Consider the following 20,043-nt stretch of genomic DNA (forward strand, 5'->3'; position numbering starts at 1 on the left):
TTTCTATGGCAAGTACAGAGGTGGTGTGATTTTGGAAGGTTCATATGAATATCTGTTATGTATTATAAGTTTTATTATCTATATCAGATATCTCAAATAATTAGATTAGCAATAGTATTTAAAAATACAAATGTTATGTGCAAGATTGTTTTAAGTTTTCTAGGGGAAAAAATTCTAACTTTAGTTCTTGCAGTTCTACAGCAATTACAAATTACAAAAGTATCTGTGTTCTTAGATAGTTCCACTGTTTAAGGAAAAAGCAGGATCCAATTTAGGACAGCAGCAGTGCTTGAGAACTAATGTAGTGGCAGATTTTACATGGAAGGACTGGAGGTTTTAAGAGGGGCAAGCACTAGGTTTGTGTTGTAGTTGAAATGAGTGGTCAGCTCAATTTCAATATCCCTTACCCAAACCCTTTGGCTTGGCCAGATTTCCAGGTGGAGCTGCTGCTGGACAAGCTGAAGCAGAAAGGAGCTATCAGGAGAGCTCTGTTTCTGCACAGCAAACAGCCCAGCCACTCCAAGAACATGACAATTACAAAGGGGGGCAAAATGAACTGCGAGGAACTCGACGCCTTCTTGAGGGTAAGTAGCCATTCACGTTTAGGCAAATCATTTTTGGTGCTTTGTGTGTTACAAGTTCATTGTGTTAGGTTTAAACAAAAAAAAAAGCAAGAAAATATGCTAGAGAAATTTTGTTTTTAGTGGATGGACCTGAAATTACTAAAACCATACATCTGTCCTGAATTATTGCTGCTGTCACAGCATGAATGGTGAACCTTCTTGTGGCTAAGGTCCTGGTCCCTAAATGCACTGGAAATTCAATTCAGAACTTTGTTCTGGACTTGCTGAATAAGTCATCCTGGCACCAAATTAGTTATAATTTCCAAGGAACATGAAAGTCCATAAGCAGAGGTTGTCCCCTCTACTTTAAAGGTTAAAAATTGAAGAAAGATATGGACCTGCAACTGACAAGCCAAAATAAGCAAATAGCAGAGGAGATGGAGAATGTTGAAGTACTAAGCTTGCTTTTTCTCAGTCTTTCTGCATTCATCCCCACAAATGTAAACAGATGCTAACACAATTTAAAATTTTTAATCAGTAGAAGAAACATTGTGTGTAGCTGTGTAAGTTCTATGCAGCTCCGATTTATCTCTGAGCACTTATAAATAAAAAATAAACAATACTTGCTTCCCATTAAAAAAACCCAAATAAAAATGCTAGCAATCATTAAGGATTCATGGAGGGTAGGTAATACTTTCTTTGGCCTGACTTTTGTGAGTGGGTTATAAATGGAATTAGACATCTCAGACCTCAGGGTTAATAAAGATTTTGCACATTTCCACCTGATATTTTCATAAAGAAAGTAATGACACATGACCTGTATGAAATGATCAAAAATGGGGTGTGAAACCAGTTTAAAACTATGGGTAATCAATAAGTTTCTGCCCATGGAAGACATCTTCTGAAATAAGATCCTGAAGTGAGCTGTGCTGGAGTCTGCAGTTTTCATTAGTCTCAGAAATGAAGCAGAGTTTACACTGAGCAAATTTGTGGCACATGTAAAGCTAAGAGATGGTTTGGAAGTTCTCTGAAAGGCAGGATCAATATTTGATAAGCAGAATGATTTCAAATGAACAGCATGAAAGTCAGCAACTTCCAAGTAATAATTTCAGGAAGGAAAAATTGTAAGTCCAAAGATGAGTATCTCTGAGGGATCTTAGATGCAGACTGAGGTTGGTCTGACAGGAAAGAGCAGAGCTGTGTAGCCTTTAGGTTCTACTGAATTTCCATGACTTAATATTTCTGTATGCTCCAGCTTTCCATGTTTTTAACAGGCATGTTCCCGCTAAAATTGTGCAGGTTTTCTGACAAGAGATTTTCTGCTTTGAAAAGAGCTCAGAAGTTTTAATGTTTTCGCATCTTTACTACATTTGAATTGTGATTGAAACTTTGGTTTCCTCAGGATGAATCTGAGTTCAGAGACAAGCTGACTCCCATTACTATTTTCATGGAATATCGTCTGGACTACAGAACAGCTGCAGATGCAACAGGATTGCACCCTATCCTCAACCAGTTCACTCCTGCTAACATGAGCAGACAGGTACACTGCTTACACAGCATGGGATGAGAGGGCTCAGAACACTGGCTCATTTTAGGGAGAAAATCAGTTAGAGTATTCCTGGAAGTGTTAATATTGAACGCTTTCATCCATTCTCATACTGTGCTGCTCTATGGACATTATGTTTTCCCCTATAGTTCTATCAAGGTAATATAAATAGTTTTTCTATTTCTGCACTTTTTTAGAAATTTTTACACTTGTTTTAAAGAGCATTAATCCCTTAATATGAAAGGATTGTTCAAACTGTGGAAAGATGGTGAAGGTTAAGTCCTAGAACTGCAGTAGGGCAGGATGAGGCACAGTGTCCCCCACATATAAAAACTCATTTGTTCTCTTCTAAGACATGAAAACATTTCATAACCAGCTATGTGGAATTTTTTTAATGTGCTGGTGAAATAGTATTATTTTTAGAAAATGTATGCTAGAGCAGGTGAAAGAATTATTACAACAGTATGTGTTTGATTTTTCCATAGGCCCATATCCTGCTGGATTGTGGGGATGATAATATCTGCAAACCAAAGCTGGAGGTGTCAGTGGAAAGGTAAATACCTGACAAAAACACAAGGAAAAGCAATTTCCCTACTTGAAGTCTAAAATTCAGTAGCTGGTAATACTTTTGTTTAAGGGATGTGTTGAAATAAGCAGGACTCCTCATTGTATGCAATCTAAACTCAGACTTGTAATGAAAACCTATTTTCTGCTTTGGAACCTAATGTCTTTAGCATGCAATGCACCACTCCCACTCCCACCCCAGCCTCCACTCTAAGTAGGACATATTTATTTATTTATTTGCTTAGCTAGACATGTACAGTGAGACTAAACCACTGCTAGCTGTATCTCTGTTCTGTTGTTTAATATCAGATAGACACATGAACCTGTGGTTTTATCCAGCAACGGGAGGAGTAGGGCTCTCTTGTCACATGCATAAAAAAAAAATTGTGTTGGTATTGGCAGTATTTTTTATCAAACCTGGAAAAAAGAAACAAGTTTTCAGTGGTAGTTTGTTAATGCTTCTGAGCTTTTTTTTTTTACTTTGTGTGGCCTAAAACTTCTCTTACTGTATTATCTCATAATCTGGTTTTTAATGCATTGTAGCCATATGCACACTGTAGATAGGACACTTCACAAGCACTAATTCCTGCAAACACCTCAGTAACATTTGACATCAGTGCAGATACCCTGATGCATGCTTGTAGTTGGTGAAATGAAAATACATTATTTGCTAAGACAATCTCTTTGTGTCTGGAACCAAAGGTATTGCACAGGTCTTGGCTCAGTTCTGTGCAGCTGAGCCTTCCCTTGAGTTTTGTTATAAATATGTGCTTGTACCTCTGCAAAGTTGGCCTGTAATCCAAAACGTGCACGGGGATTTAGCTGCCCATAATGATTTGTTCCTTGTGAGAAAAAGGTGTTTGTTTTTTTTGTTTTGTGGTTTTACAGGCAAGATTCTTATAAAAGAACATGTGATGCTCACTCTATTTGTTATTATAGACACAGGGGTTGTTAAAAGTACCTTAGAGCTCTCCTGACACTCCTGAAACAAAGGCAGTGCCTCCAGATTTCTCCACTGTCTTTCTGAAATTTCAGAATGTCTCCTCATTTTCACGCTGTTTTCTTGCAGTGATCAGAAGCAGATCTACATTGGTGATGACAATCCCCTGACCCTGATTGTCAGTGCTCAGAACCAGGGGGAGGGAGCCTATGAAGCAGAACTCTTCGTCCTTGTTCCTCCCCAGGCAGATTTCATCGGGGTTGTTCGCAACAACGAGGTAAAATTCCAGCTGCTTTTGAGGGGTCGTATTTCAGCTGCTGCTCTGGAAATCTCTAGTGGCTTCTGTTATTTCAGTCTTAGGGCAAAGCACTGAAAAAGTGATCTGTTTTTTTTTCAAAGCCCCTCTCTTTTATAACCTTGAAATCAGGTCTGTCTTGTATCAAAAATATTTTTCTCCTTGGAGACTTCCATACTCAGATTTCATTTCATTTTATTATTTGACTGAGAAATTATATTAAAATTAATACAGCATATCTAGGTTTTCTCTCCAGACTTTCATCCAGGTGCTCAGATGTAAAGAAGGACATTCCTTAGTGTTCCTTTCTGGTTTGTTGCAGGCTTTGGCCAGACTGTCATGTGCTTTTAAAACAGAGAATCAGACTCGCATGGTGGTTTGTGACCTGGGAAATCCCATGAAAGCAGGAACTAAGGTAAGGTTTGGTCCAATAGGTGTCTGGCAGCTCACCCAGGGGGCAGGTGGCATTTTCCTTAATCACAGCAGGAAGTTTTCTCCCAGGAATTTAAGATTAGACCTGACATTTAGCTGCCCATGTTTGGTAGGTACAGAGGTAGTTGGATTTAACTTTTCAGCTAAATTAAAGGCTGGAAGGAGTGTTCGTGAGTTTTGGGATGCAAATCAAAAGGAGTCATTCATTAAATAGTGGAATTAATTGACTTTGGTCCCTCATGAATTTTTTATATTTATCTGATATGTATTTTTAGGACATAATCAAGAGCTAGCTCACAATATTTCTTTCTTTTAGTTAATCTCTTTTCTGCCTACTTTCATGAGAAAGGACAGAGTTTTGTCTAGTTGAAAGCTCTACAATTCCACCAAATGTAGCTGAAATTGGAAGAATTAAAAAAATTATTAGTGAGACAGATTTTAAGGTGATATGACATAGTAAGTCTTAGTCTTATTTTCTGAAGAAATGAAGTGAAAATCAGTCACAATTATAAAAATTTCATGATGCTTTTCTTCCAAGAGCCATCTTGTATAGAGGAGTAAATGGTATTTCCAATGTCTTTTGAAGTATATCAACTGAACTGCACAGATGTTAAGGCAAATATGAATTGACCTAGACCAAACCTTGGAATTAACTTTGAATCATTAATGTGTTCCCTGCTCTTTAGATTACAATATTTTTTTCAACACCTGGGATGGCTCAGTTATGTGTAGAAATGGCTGAAGTAAGGGCGGGGAGCAAGATGCAATTTTTTATTTTGTATTTTATGGCAGTGATGCCTTGGCTGTAATCTAAAGAGAGGGCAGTCCATTTCCAGCCTGGATGAACTGGACAACTTGAATTTACCAGTTCTGTGTGTTCTGTCATCACCAGGAGTCTCAAGCAATTTCACTGTAGTCTAATAGCATTGAGAAGTTTTTATTTTGTGTTTTATTGTGCTTCCAAGTGAACCACAGTGATTTTTTTTTCCCCAGCTCTTAGCTGGCCTGCGTTTCAGCGTGCACCAGCAGTCTGAGATGGACACCTCTGTCAAGTTTGACTTGCAGATCCGGAGGTATGGAAATCTCTGAGGATGAACCTCCTCTGGGAGAGGACACACACAGTAAATAGCCTGCAAACCACACCGTATCACTCTGGCCTAATTCTCTTGTCTTTGCCTTGTAATGGCTTGAAAAATAACCACGCTGAGTTAGGTATCCTAAAATACAGGAGAAGAAAAGAATATTTGTAGTGCGTATCATTGTGCTCTGGTGACACTTGTGGTGCCACAGAATGACTTTGGGTTTATAGCCCTCTTTTAAAACTGATGCTTGAACTCAGAATTCCTTCTGATGTAAAACCAGAACTTTATGTATTTAGAGGAGGAGAGTCTTTCAGGGCAGGCAGTGTATGGGGTAGTAGAGCAGAAGCAGCCTGCAGTGAACCATCACAGCAGCCAGCCCGAAAACTAAATGGAACAAAACAGTATTCCTGTTCCTGTTAGTTATCAGATGAGCACTGTCATATAAATATGATATATAAATCTGAATTTGTAACTTCTGGAGATGATATTTAAGGTTGGAGATGTGATCATTAGGAGTATCTTTACCCAATGCAGTTTTATGTTGCTTTTAATGGACAGTACGAATACAGCTGGTTTGTTTTTATTCTGTGGTGGACCAAAACCACTATTTTTTTCCATTTAGGGCTTTATTTTTTAATGTAGTAAATAAATTAATCTCATCCATATATGCATTTGTCATCTGTGGGAATTAGGAAAGATTAAAGCTGCCATTCTATTTTAATGATGGAGTGTTTTCCCATACCAGTCAAAGGCCTTGGCACATGAAATATCTCTTTGATCTCCCATTGCTGTGTGTTGAGTTTTGCCCTTCTCCATCAGCTGGTAAGGTGTGCCAGTGGCATGGGACTGCTCTCTGCAGAAAGTGATCTACTCTGGGGTGTCTGTCACCTTCCTTAGGCTAGCAGCAGTCACAGCTGCTGTCACAGGGTCAGAAATTGCTCAAGTCATGCTTGTCTCCTGATGGAAGAGAAGGGAAGTTCCTGTAGTGTTTCAGGCCTTTTGTGGAAGACAATTCCTCCCATGGCTCGTGGGTGCAAGAAGGGTGAGCAGTGGTGCCATGGAGCACAGTAATCACAGTTCACAGTGACAGGCATCACCAGGGGATTAGCTGGGACAGCTTTTAAGGATCACACTGCTCGTCTTAAACTCACAAAGCTACATCTCCAGTGCTGGCTCAGCTCCTAGCAGAGCAGGTCCAGTCTCTGAAAGAGTGAGGTATTTACAGGTCAGGAGGAGAGCAGGAGTTTGTTGATTACAGCAGCAGTGGAGAATAATTGGAAGATTCAGGATTCTTTGTAAAGGAAAATGTTTGGTTAGGGGGACAGAATAATGAGATGTGTCGAAGGAGATCAAGATTCTGCTCCCAGCACTACTTTGAGGGGAGATTGTCCCTTGTATTTTCTCACATGTCAGCTGTAGAGCAGAGTCAGCATTAACTCTGTGTCCTTCACCAACCTCTCCCTGCTGGGGCTCCCCCAGACTCTGCAGAGGGTGGGCCTCCATGCATTTAGGTGACAACTTGCTGTACTCTGGTCCTTAGCTTTTAGCAATTGTGCTTTCCCACAGGGGCTCAGAGTCATCCTGTGCTAAATACAATTACTTTCACTGTGGAGATTTCTTTTAATTAAATACTTTCCTTATTTCATTTAAGAATTTACCTTTTATTTTCCCTGCAGTTCCAACCTGTATGACAACCTGAGCCCAGTAGCATATTATCAGGCTGACCTTGCTATTTCAGCAGCTGTTGAAATTAGAGGGTAAGCAATGCTATTTTAATAAACACTTTTAAGGAGCTTTGCACATTTGCTTCTCTATGTTCACTGAACTTCCTTTCAGGTCTGCATAAGTTTTCAGGAAGGTTTAGGGAATTTTTAATCAAAAAGACAGTAGTATTTTCTCTAGCCAGCCTTTGGACTTTTGGATCTTAAATAATTCTAAATAATTACAAAGTTTAGTCCGAAAAGGAATACTGTGCCTCCATTACTAGAGATATTTTTTAGAAGAAGAAAAAAATCACCCCTATTGTTTGCAGTTTTACATTCTGCAGGTCACTTTTCTCCTCCACAAACTGACTGGGGTTTTATCTGAAAACCCCTGGAACCAAAGTTGAAGATTCTATGGAATTTAAGTTTGTAATGTCCTCACCTTCAGTCTTAAGCATAGTATTAATATGTAATGAATTGGTTGCTCCATCACCTCTACTTCCCACCTAAAAGTCCTCTTGCTTAACCAGTTAACTTGGATTCCTGAGTCATAATTGTTTAAATTTTCCACTACATTCATTATTGTGAGGAATTCAGTATCTGAGAGCTGGGGGATGGCACACTGGAAAAGCATGATTGGTATCTTCACTGCTTTCAGGGCTGAATTACTCTTAGGACTGTACTGCTAAGGCTGTACAGCATCAATATTTATCATTATCACAATATTTCACACTGGTTTTGTTTGGATGTGTCCTTTATATTTTTTTTATATTTTTTTAACATAGAGAACAGAACTGAACATTTAGTATTTAAACCACTTCTGTTCTTTCAGGATTTATATAGAGGATGAAGAAGTGGAGATTGTATTTTAAGCATGCTGATTTTCTTTTTCCTTTAGATGTCCTAGAGAATCACATTTATTTTTTCATGCTTGCTAATAACAACTCCTTTGCTCTGCTGTTTAGTGTGTCGTCCCCTGATCACATATTCCTTCCTATTGCAAACTGGCAGCCCAAGGAGAATCCTGAAACAGAAGATGATATTGGGCCTCTAGTTCAGCACATCTATGAGGTGTGGAATTACTGCTGATTTCTGTGACATGGTTCTGTGATAAAGGAAAATAAATCTTTCGGTGTAGCTTTTCTCTGGAGTAAATTATGATTTTTTTTCTTTTGTCATGCATGTATGGAGAGATTTTATTTTTTTAATGCTGGGCCAATTACTGGTATATCCAAGAAGGGTTGGAATGCCTGCAATTAGTGTGACAGGGGTTGATTACCTACATAACTGCACATATTTTATTTTATTGCCTTTTGAAATCTAGATGAAACATTTGAAGTAATGTGAGCTCAGGCAGTGGCTTAAGGCTGTTAATTATTGTACTCTATCTGTTCTGAATCACTACCCTGAAGTTTTTTGCTGTGAAAAAAATTATTTACAATTTCCTTTAAAGAATTATAACAGATTTAATCTAGATTTGTAATTAAGCAAAACTTACCGAGAGAGTTGTGTGAATATTAATAGTTAAAAATTTTACCACTTCTAGGTAAAGTTTTGATGCTGTTGCCATAAGTGGTTGGGGGTGGGGGTAGTGACAGTATCACATTTGTGGCTCAAATATAAAGTAACAGCTATATGCACATTAACAGAGAGAGTAGCGTTATTTTTTTACATCTGTAAATTTTGTTTTCATAATCAGCTGAGAAACAATGGCCCAAGTGCATTCAGCAAGGTGATGATGACTCTGCAGTGGCCTTACAAATACAAAAACAACACGCTGCTGTACATTGTGCAGTATGAAATTGATGGTCCCATGAACTGCACTTCTGACATGGAAATCAACCCACTGAAAATTAAGGTAAGCAGAACTTTCCCTTTGAGTGGAATGAAGTGTGTTTGGTTGTTTTGTAAGCTCTCAAAATAGCCAAATCCCTGAGAATATGACAAATTCAGATAGTTTTTCATCTGTGGCTCTGTGGCTGACAAATTAGTCTACACTTTTCCACACTACCTGTCAGTGTATATAGCAGGTGAAATATAAGGTAAACAGCAGCTGAAAATTGTCAACTCAAAGATCAGTTTGTCTTGTTTCTTTTTATTGTGGGGTTTTCTTCCTTTTTTTTTAATTTATTTTTTTTTTAACTTCAAGGCTGTCTATACGAGTTCTAAGTCCAAAGCAATAGAATTATAATGAATGTGGTCATGAACTAAAACCAAATGCTTCTGGACTCTTTATGTAAATTTTCTGGGTTTTGTTTCTTGGAAGAAAAGGTTATTATTTTTTTATATTACATTTATCAATGTATCCAACTGGATCAATTCATCCAATTTGGATGAATTTATCAATTCTTCCAAAGGTCACGAAGGACAATAGGGGTTAGCTATCACTGCCAGCAAAACATCGGATTTGCAGAGCAGAAGAAACTCCTTTTTCCTGGGCTGGACTAGGCAAAGAAACACCAGATAAAGCCCAGCAAGTTTAATTGGAGTGTAAGAAGTTGACTTCTAGGATAGTTTAGAACACGTAATAGAAGTCAGTGTGTTAGTTCAAGAAGAAATCAGTATGTTAGTTCAAGAAGAAATCAGTATGTTAGTTCAACAGCAAAAAAAGGACTGAGGGAACATATTCAGTGTATAGAACAACAAAGAATGCTTGTGTATCTTTGATAACCAAAAAGAAACTTCAGTAAATATATAAGTACAAAGTTCCTGTGCTTCTGCTCTATGATTTGCAGTGATTTATTTTCAGCCAGTGTCTGAAGAATAGCTAGGATAGGAAGAGAGAAACTTCCAGTTGGGTATTTTCTTGGGTATAACCTTGAAGTCTGCAATGTACTGAGTCATTGTTTGTGTTCCCTTGGTGTGTGCTAGATTTCTGCCTCCAAGGATGATGACAGGAATGAAACCCTTGGCAGGGAGGATCACCGTGAGCACCGCGTCAGCCGCAGGGATTTGGCTGCCGTGGAGGGGGACGTGCACACTCTGGTGAGCTCCCAGCACTGAGCTGCTGACACACCTACATCCTGTGCTGCTATGAGTCCTTAAAAGCAAGTGTGAGGAAGATTTTTTCCTCCCTAAACATGATTGGAAAAAATCTCTACTCGGAAATTACCATATCACTGTCTTGGTAACTGCAAGCTGTAAGTAATTATCCAATACTGGAGATTTTTTAATGTACTTTAATAGTTTGTGGTGCTTTGCCAGTGTAGGTATATGGGTAAAGTAATGCCATTAAGGACTTTTCAAATATTTTCATACTTGGAACATCCTTCCTATTTTTATACACAGGGCTGTGGAACTGCTGACTGTTTAAAGATTGTCTGTCAAGTTGGCCACCTGGAGAGGGGAAAGAGTGCAATATTGTATTTAAAATCACGCCTTTGGACCCAAACTTTCATGAATGTGAGTGACTGTGAATATTCTGTTGCTGCTTCTGAAACATTAAAAGTGATTTTTGTACCCACATGCAATACTAATTTTGTTTTTCTTACGCAGAAAGAAAATCAGAATCATTCCTACTCTCTCAAATCATCTGCTTCCTTCAGTGTTATAGAGTTCCCTTATAAGAACCTTTCCTTTGAAGATATTCACAATTCTACAGTTGTAAGTCATTTGCATTCAGCTTGAGTTACCATATACAATCACATCAAAATCATTGCGAAGACAGTTATTGTTGAATAACATAGTTATGGCTTGGTATAATTTTAATTTTATCAGCTATTTGTTTCATGTATTTGTTTCAGTTGTACACATACAGTTGAGGGCAAAACAGACTGGAGCTGACAATATTTGTGGCTTGAAAGTCTTAATTGAAAATTAAAAAAATTTTGGTGAACAGTCCTCACATTCCTGTTAAATGCCATTGTTGTTAGAGAAATATTTTGCTTGAAATTTGTTTTTAACTGTAGTAGCACAGCTTGAATAATGAACTTTCATTATATTATATAAAGCACTATATACGAAATTTGTATATGTGAGGGTGGAACAAAAAGACCTTCTGTGCCTCAGGGGGTTTCAAAGGGAAAGGAGACAAGGTGCAAACAGAAGGGAAGATATAGGCTGTTTATCTGGGCTGCCAAATTGAAGGTTTTTTGTAAGCAGTATAGGATTAAGAGATCTTAAGGAAAAGGCAGAAAATTATTGTGATTAACTCATTTTTGAATATGGTTTCTAATGCCTGTTATTAGCTGGGGGTTTTTTTCTCTCAAGCCTTGTGGACTTGTTTTTTTTGTTTCAAAGTATACTGCCTTTTAAGAAAAAAAAAAAAAAAAACAAAGAAGGAAAAGCCCTTAATTATTTTTCTCTAGTTCCAAAACATTTCCAGATTACTTCAGTTTTACTGAACATCATCAAGAATTACAGAAGACATGTTGCCATATTATCACTGACTGCAAAAAGGCAAACCCAGGCAAAACAATCCCCAACCCCCTACTATAATTTAACTTTAAAATCCTATTAAATTTGGGTTAGTAAAGTCTTTATGTCACCAAGAATCTATGGCTTTTGATTCATTCTGGAGAGAAAAAGTAATTTATACTGGATTAAGATTATAATCATGATAGGATTATGGTATAAAAGATTTAAACTGCATGGATGAACTCAGCATGTCACTCTGGTGCAAAATGTGATTTATTGTGTTTTTCCATCAGGTTGCTACAAATATTACATGGGGCATTCAGCCACAGCCCATGCCTGTGCCAGTGTGGGTTATCATTTTGGCCGTCCTGGCAGGGTTACTGCTCCTGGCTGTTCTAGTGTTTGTCATGTACAGGGTAAGTTCTGTGTCTGGGGGGTTTTGTATCGTTTGCTTTTCCCTACTAGAGATGTATTATTTCATACACTACTAGCACTTTGCAGAAATGCCTTGCTCCCCTAATCATCTGAATCAATTAAGTTTTTGGAATGACTGTAAAAGCTTTTCAGCTTTGTCAGGAAGAAGCTGAATAAAAGAGCATGTCTGTGATGGAGGTGAACCCAGTTTAAGTTTTCAACTGATATTTACTGTCTGTGGAGGACAAGAGTTAAAAAACAGCTTAATCAGTTAAGATCTGATCATGAAGGAAAAAAAAAGGATGTGTGTATGTTTTGCAAGTCACAATCCAATTTCTTAATTGTTCTCTGAACCACAGATGGGCTTTTTCAAACGAGTGAGGCCACCTCAGGAAGAACAAGAAAGAGAGCAACTGCAACCGCATGAGAACGGGGAGGGAACATCAGAAGCCTAAGCAGAGTTTTATCTGTGAGACATTCTGAAATGTACACTTGCCTACATCTTGGTTACAAATATTGGCTTCCCCTTTCATGAGCAAACCCTCACCACTGCAGAGCTGCTGGTCTCAGGCGGCTTCAGCACGTGCAAAACAAGGGCAGAACACTTCAACCCCCCTCCTGCATTAACGCCGTTCCTGCCTGCCACTAACACATCTGCACTGACCCCGTGGGACACACTCCAGGGACAGCAGTGCTGGGATTCTGCTTGCTGGGACACAGGACACATCATCTTCTCTGGTTCATGTACTGACTTGACTCTCCATGAATTGCTATGCAGATTTGCCCTTGGAGCCAACAGCCTCCAGAGGTGCTGCCTGGATTCCGTGGTTGGTTTTGGTTGGAGTACACTACATTTCATTGCCTAGTTCTTGAAAGTCAGTTGCACAGAAAGAAAAAAAAATGAATGTAGCTTCTTTTACAGTACTGAAGAATGTTCTTTACCCATTAGCTCTGATGATGATTTTTTTTCTCCTGCTCAAGAAATAGGAAATATTCAGTGAGCTGACACCTGTTCCCCTGCCTGCTCAGTCATGTGTCTTGTGGTTTCCCTCTAGACCTTACTGTTGTCCATGTCCTGGATCTCTTCTGTAGGGATTGAGCCTGCAAGCACCAAGTGAGGGATAGAAATCTGGGGCTGATGTACTTTCTGTGGGACTTGGGGAAAAGATTCAGGGCAAGATCCCAAGACTCTGCTGTGTATTTCCACAGCGCAGGATCCAGGTGTTTCACAGAGTTCTTGGCACCACGGATGCATTCATGCCCTGCCAGGGACAAGGTGCTGGGCTGTGGCTGCCAACAGACATGTCTGAGAAAAACCTTGATGTCCACAAGTCAAACCTGTGCAGGGTTTGAGGTGAAGGCTGTAAATTAGTTGGATTGTATTTTGGTTTCTAGCAGAACACTGTGTGACACAGGTTACCTGGTGCACTGTAGGGAAGCTGTTAATCCTCACTTTCCCTGCTTGACCATGCCCAGGTGCAGGATGGAGTGACACAGGGGCTGTTCAGACCAGTCTCTCTGCCAGCCACATCCTTGGATCTGGATTACACCTGCACTTTAGCCACACTCACACCTCCCTCACCTCCTGTGCTCAGAGAACAGGGAGTCAAGTGAGGAAAGGAAGAGCTGGCAGTGCACAAGGGTTCAAAAAGTAAAGGTTGATTTGGCTTGTTTCACTTCACTCATTCATTGTGTCATTGGCCTGTTTAATTTGATTCATTCATTGTTTCAGGCCCTGCATGTTTCATTGCACAAGGCATTTCATTGCACAAGACATTTCATTATGTTCAATGCATTTCATTACCAGAAAAGACACTAAGAATTTTGATTCATTGCTGTTTTTGAACATACCAAAAGGTCAGTGGTTTAAAGCCACAGTTTTGCATCACTCTCAGCTTATTTCCCTCACTGTTGGTGTAGTAAAGGAAGCTTCTTACACTTTTGAGACACGAGCATTGTCTATGCATTTCAGTGGACAAGGAACTGCAGAGCAGGAGGTTGTTCAGCTTGCAACCACAGGCTGCACAGATCCTACAGAGGACATACCTGAACCATTACTAAGGTGCCTTCTATGAGATGTGTTTATTCTCTTTTCCAAAAAGAGAATAAATTACACTATAAACTCTCTGCGTGCAGCCAGGTACACAAAGGAAGACTTCCACTATACTTACACCAGTGAGATTTCTATGTAGACAAGTTCTTGAAAGGGCAAAAACTCTGGTTTGGTTTTTTACCTTGGGGTTTTTGTCCATAGCTGCATCTCTGCCATAAATACAGCAGTGCCCACTAAACCCAGAATTTTCTGAAATGAGCAGTTTGTTTCAACTCTGATTTCTGCATCCTTTCAGAGGTTTAAAATCCACCAATGGCTTTTGTTGTTAAGTCCATTCTTACTTGCTGATCCATGATGGCATCTGAGTCCTTCAGGGACAGAGCACTGAGGCTGGGGGGGCCAGTATGTTCACCAGATATAGGCTTGCATATTTATCCATTTACATGGGTTGGGTTTAGACTGTTTGTTTAGATAAAATTAGTTTACACGAAAGGGTATAGGGCTCTGATTCCGCTTTCGCTGAACTTTCAAGGTCTTCGGTGTGGCCAATGTTTGCTTTTGTCTTTATTTTTAGTATTGTTACTAGTAATGGAGTAGAGAATCAGGAGTCAGGCTTTGATCCTGGCCTCAAAATGTGACTTTGGTAGAGCAGCATCTTCAGTTCCTTACACGGGCTTGTGGTTCTCACGCTGTGCCAGCTGATGATCTGTGTGCAAGGAGATTGGTTTTACTCAGTCTTAATCTCAGTAGGGTAAGAGGTTTAAGAGACTGCCAGACAGATTATAGCTCTAATTCCTGTGTGTGTGCTTTCATTACATGTACACTCCGTGGTGACTTGAAATTTATTAGACTACTTGCATGTGTAGGCTTTATTAGGAGGTGAAAAAGAGTATTTAAACAAAAAGCATGGTCAAGATCCCTCCTGCTCACATGGGATAGCATTGCTAATGTCAGTGCTAACTGCATCCTAATTTTACTGGAAACACTCTTTGCTGATTTTCAGGATAAGAAGGTACATTTTATTGGTACAACTACTGTAGCTATAGAAAGTATCTTCCATTTTTGAAGTTACATAAAGACTTATTTAAGTGATTTTTATTTCTTGCCTTCTGCTGGAGAATGAGAACAAATAGTTGCTTCTTCCTTGTCCATTAATTTCCAGTTAGGTTAAAAAGACCACAGTAGCATATGTAAATGGAGTATACAGGTTACTTAGTGAGCATAGATATAGCACCTCAAATTCAATTTAAAGTAGCATTTGTGTTTCAGGGAGATTCCAAACTGGAAATTTTCCTGAATGGGGGTGCAGGAAACTTTTGATAGTGTGTTCTAGATTTAGCAATAAGATTCCAAATTATGTATGTACTTGTGTCAATATAAATTTTATACTGACTTAAAAGGCATTGATGTATTCTTACAGCAAGTACTGTAGAATGATCTCAAAGCTTTTAGAGAAACTTTAGAAAAGGTATTTTAGAATGAAATTAATGCCTTTGAGTCAAAATTGGTATGCACATGGTGCATACTGGAAGCATTTAAAAAATACAAGTACAGTAACAGAAAATTAGCCTTCTTTTGAGAGCTATGCTTCAGGAGCAGATTTTTTATGAATATAAAATCAACAGCTATGTAATTATTTAGACAAAAAAAACATTTTTAAAGAGCTATATCTTTTATAATGAAATATGAAATTATGTAAGTACTTCAGTTTACAATTAATGCAGCATCTCATGATCAATATTGAAAAGTGATTTATATTACAGAATGCATCTTATCTATTGCTATATTTGACAATATTTAGAAAATGTAAAGCAAGGAACCTAATTTATAGGTTTTCATTTCTTTCAAGAAACTATGAAATTTTGGAAATAGCTTTTGTTTAAGCATGACTTTAAAGTCAAATATGGGCTATATTTATCAATGTAATTTGAAATCTTTGAGTAAGTTTGCTGGCATTGTTTGCCAAGTTGTCAGGGTTTTTTCTGTTTTAAATCTTGATCTACACATTGATCTCCAATTCACATAACGCTTGTGGAAACTTTCTGAAGTTTACTATGTGTGGTCTTTCTTTATAAAACATTTATTCCAAGCAAAGGTATTAAATATTTAGTTGTTTCTAAACTTGAGTCCACACTTAAATAGTCTTAAAGGGTATTTTGAAAATGTTTAACTATAATCGGCATGTTCTTGGTGATGTGACGGAATCGTGCTGCACTTAGATTTTTGCAGCATTTGGGTTTGTTATTGGTTACCCTGACAGAGCCCTGCAGTATTTTTTCCTACACCCTCCCAAACAGCCTCAGAGCAGCATTACCCCGGTGAAAACCAGTTTTTGTCTTTGGTCCAGACTAACGTGGCCCTTTGAACAGGATTCTTTGTGCCCAATGCTGCTGGCTGTTAATGAGTTGGGGAAAAAAAGTGTTTTATTACAGAAAAACGGGAATCCAAAAGATAGAAAAGGTGATGGCAGGGCCCAGGTGAGATGATTTTGGTTTGTTTCTGAGGCGTGCAGAGCTGTCAGTGCCCCGTTGGCATGGCCCCTGTCACAGCCTGACTCCACAGCTGGGATCGTGGCTATTGCTGAGCTCTGCTGGCTCCTGTGGGATCTGAACTCCTTGGTACTGAGTCTTCAGCCTCCAGCCCCCAGGTGCAACATGCCATGGGCTGACCTGGTTCACTGCCAAGTCCTCTGCCCAGCTTTGCTGGCCTGAGAAGGGCCGTGGTGTTTTTGGTTTTGTGTGAGGACATGACAGAGCCAGCGTGCTCACTGGAGGTGATGAATTAATGCCGTTGGAAGTCTTTGATCACCCACATTGGGTGAAGCTTGGTGTGTATTCTAAAGTCTACCCACTACTAACTCCTGAGTTCTTCAGAACTGGTACCACCTTCTTGAAGGCCATTGTGGAAAATTTGACTAGAGACTATAGAAGAATGGGGTTGAGTCTGTAGTACTACTGCTGTTTTGTGTGATTGTGGTGTTTAGGTCTATTTTTTCCCAATGTGTAGAATTTTAACATAGCACAGGAAATCTAACCTTTCATGCCATGACTTTCTCCAGATGTGCTGCATTAAAGGTGAATAACTTGACCCTTGGCTTTTGCAAAGTAATGGAAGATTTCATGCAGCATTTGCATCTTATAAAATCCTTGTACAGGTTTTGCTTTTCTAGTCCATGAAGGAAACCTGTATTTACTATGATACAAATATGCTGAAAATGTAAGATTTTATTTCTTCATAATGGATTTTTTTGCCTTTTTCTTGTGTTTGCTCGTGCATTAAATCAGTAGAGCATTATTTGCACAAGCAGAAAATTAACATACTAACGAGAGTGCTGCATTTTATGTTTCTTTGTCATGCAGTAAATACTTGCAGCAAAAATGGGAATATTTTAAGTTACTATGAACTTGTTTCAAAGGTCTTCGGTACATTTAAGGAAAGCAATATACATTTAAAGTCACCTTATTTTGTATTAAATTATAAATTGTGCAGAGAAGTGGGTATTGTGGCACAGTAATTTTGTACTGATATGAAATATATAGCTATTATAGCTATGGTTTGCTTTTTAACTCATTCTTTTCATCCTAATGCAAATTTGAGTGTTTTTATTAGGTTGTATTTTTCTATGTATATATACAATTTCAAAATACTATGATTGGGTAAACCGAAAAATGTAATTATTGATTTGATTCTGATATTTAGAATTTTGGAATAAAATACCTCTTAATCAACAGAAATTCTGCTGTAGGCTTGGTTTTAGGTTTTTTTTTTCCCTTAGGTGTATTTTTTAAAATGTATTTAATTCACCAGAAAATCTTTCACAGTATATGTTTGTACTCCACAATTATGTGCTCAGTTCAAAAACCTTACATTTACACAGCTTTTATGTTTGCACCTCAAGTGGCATCTTGAGTCAAAAAATCTTGTAATCACAAGCAAGAAAAATTATCTAGTCACAGACTAGAAAACCATAAAACTGATTTCCAACAGAAATTTCTACATACCAGAAATAAATATTTTAGACTTTATGGCTGCCACGTTGCTGTAGAAAATGGTGACATCTTGTCCTCAGGTTAGGAAAATTCTCAGGGAGCTGGAGTTTCTTTCCTTGTTGTATTATTAGACTAATTTGATCTGAGTGTTACATTTTTTTTCTGATTACCAGTCATGCTCACCTGTGTGAGTGGGTGACAGCAATATTTTGTGTCACGATAAAGGCATATCTGAGTGTGTTTTATTGCTAAAACAGTGAGTAGTAAATGTGATTGTGGACACTTCCGGAAAAACTCCAAACTAGTGAGTCCCTGGCTTGCTAGTAGAGAATTTGTTAACCTAAAGAAAAGCGTAATAAAGGAGACAGAAAAGATGAAAATCTGAAATTTCTGGTTTAATTAACAACTTCCACAGATGTCACAGTAGCTGTACCTGATGTAAGAAACACGACAGCAGCAGCCCAAACATGGATTTTAACCCATGTTCAATACACCCTGCAGCCAACACACCCTAGTCCCTGTAAAACCAGATACCTGCACTTGGATAGCAGCACAGGGATCACTGCACCTGCCTAGCAGCTCCAAATTAATCTATTGTCATTGATAAATTAGTGACAACAGCTGTGTCATTACAGGAACAAGGCAACTGAGTGGTTTTCAAATTCCCACCTTAGGGAATTGTAGCCACCTCAGGTAAGATGGTGGCCCGTGTCTGGAAGTAATTTGCATTTACACCACTCCACTTTGACTCTCTGCACACCTGAATGATGTGGGTTTTGATCATTAGTTAGTTTGTAAATGAATTGCTAACACATTAATACTTTATTGCATTAATTACATATTAATGTACTGACATTAATATTTTTAAATCGCCGGTTGAGGCATTCTCAAGAACATGGTGAACAATACTTTGAAAAAGTATTTACAGGAGCTTCTCATCAACAGATTGTCTGAGCTACATAAAGAATTGAGGTTAGTGCTGTCAGCTGCCCATCTTCTCACAAGGTATTTCACCTAGAACTAATCTGTCCTGCTGCATCTTCCTGACAAACCTCCCGAAAGCTGAATGATTACCCCTCTTGACAAACACAGAGGACATGCTAAAACTAGGTTTACAGGACACAAAAGCACAACACACACCTTGAAAATATGAGAAGAATACTGACAGTAAAATACCCCATTGCAATTTATATGATTTTAATTTTACATGCAGACCAGGCCTGTGTGGTACTGCTTTTGAGAGTTTTGCAGAGCCCACATAGACTGACATTTCTGTGTCATCTGTGCACACATTTTCAGCCCTGGCAGAACAGCAGATGCCATGTTCAGTGGTTGATGGCAATGGCTGTAATTTGTTTACAGTTTGAAGAATGTGTAGCAACCTTTAAAGACTGCAGGAGTTACTGCTGGACACAATTCCTCAAGAAAATACTCAGGTATAAGTATATAATATATAATACTCAGATAAAACAAATTAATACAAACCTTCATTTAAGAAGGAAATCCTGATTGTGATTATATTTTTTCTGAAATGAATGTTATTGTGTACCCTAATTTTTCTTAGTAATTAATCTAAATATACTACAGACAATTAATTTCCACATGTTATTCCCCATTTGGAGCCATTTTCAAGAAAGCTTTTATCACACATTTTCCCCCCAGAACTTTATAAATGAATAATTGTGCATATTCATATCATCAACACTAATTTAAAATGTTCCAGCTGCCAAGTTGGTTCAACTATTCCTCTCCAAATAATTTATATCTTGTTAAAAGCTCATGTCTGCAAACATTTGGGAATGAATTTGTGATCTGCCACACCCTCAGTCACCAGACAAATTCCTGAACAAAGGAAGCTCAGAGCAGCAGCAGCAGCAAGTTTCCTGTAGGTCCATTTTTTCCACCTGGGACCACACACAGTTGCAGAGAATCCAAAATTAATTCAGCTCTGAGAATGGCTGTGCAGGAACAGCCACTTTTCCTTCGCAGTGCCCACATAAAAGGTTGAAATAGGAAGCTGGGTGAGAGGATGTTAATTAAGCAAATAGGCACTGAGCATGTCTGCTAAACTAAAAAGAGATTTTTTTTTCCTTATGAGCTCCTGGA

The 20,043-nt window shown here is 38.5% G+C and overlaps 1 protein-coding gene across 1 annotated transcript in view; it reads left to right on the forward strand.

The window, feature by feature from the left end:
* The window catches only part of ITGAV (integrin subunit alpha V), a 46,547-nt gene extending 28,865 nt beyond the window's left edge, over window positions 1-17,682 (forward strand). The window contains exons 17-30 of the mRNA XM_064433771.1: window positions 430-584; window positions 1,966-2,103; window positions 2,595-2,662; window positions 3,743-3,890; window positions 4,231-4,323; window positions 5,334-5,413; window positions 7,099-7,179; window positions 8,091-8,196; window positions 8,825-8,983; window positions 9,997-10,110; window positions 10,414-10,527; window positions 10,621-10,728; window positions 11,775-11,897; window positions 12,255-17,682. Of these exons, the coding sequence (XP_064289841.1) occupies window positions 430-584; window positions 1,966-2,103; window positions 2,595-2,662; window positions 3,743-3,890; window positions 4,231-4,323; window positions 5,334-5,413; window positions 7,099-7,179; window positions 8,091-8,196; window positions 8,825-8,983; window positions 9,997-10,110; window positions 10,414-10,527; window positions 10,621-10,728; window positions 11,775-11,897; window positions 12,255-12,350 (1,583 nt within the window). The 3' untranslated portion in view covers window positions 12,351-17,682. The remainder of the gene's footprint in view (window positions 1-429; window positions 585-1,965; window positions 2,104-2,594; window positions 2,663-3,742; window positions 3,891-4,230; window positions 4,324-5,333; window positions 5,414-7,098; window positions 7,180-8,090; window positions 8,197-8,824; window positions 8,984-9,996; window positions 10,111-10,413; window positions 10,528-10,620; window positions 10,729-11,774; window positions 11,898-12,254) is intronic.
* Window positions 17,683-20,043: the final 2,361 nt, after the last annotated feature.

Source organism: Passer domesticus, chromosome 10 (assembly GCF_036417665.1).
Source record: "Passer domesticus isolate bPasDom1 chromosome 10, bPasDom1.hap1, whole genome shotgun sequence".
In the NCBI taxonomy this organism is placed as follows: Eukaryota; Metazoa; Chordata; class Aves; order Passeriformes; family Passeridae; genus Passer; species Passer domesticus.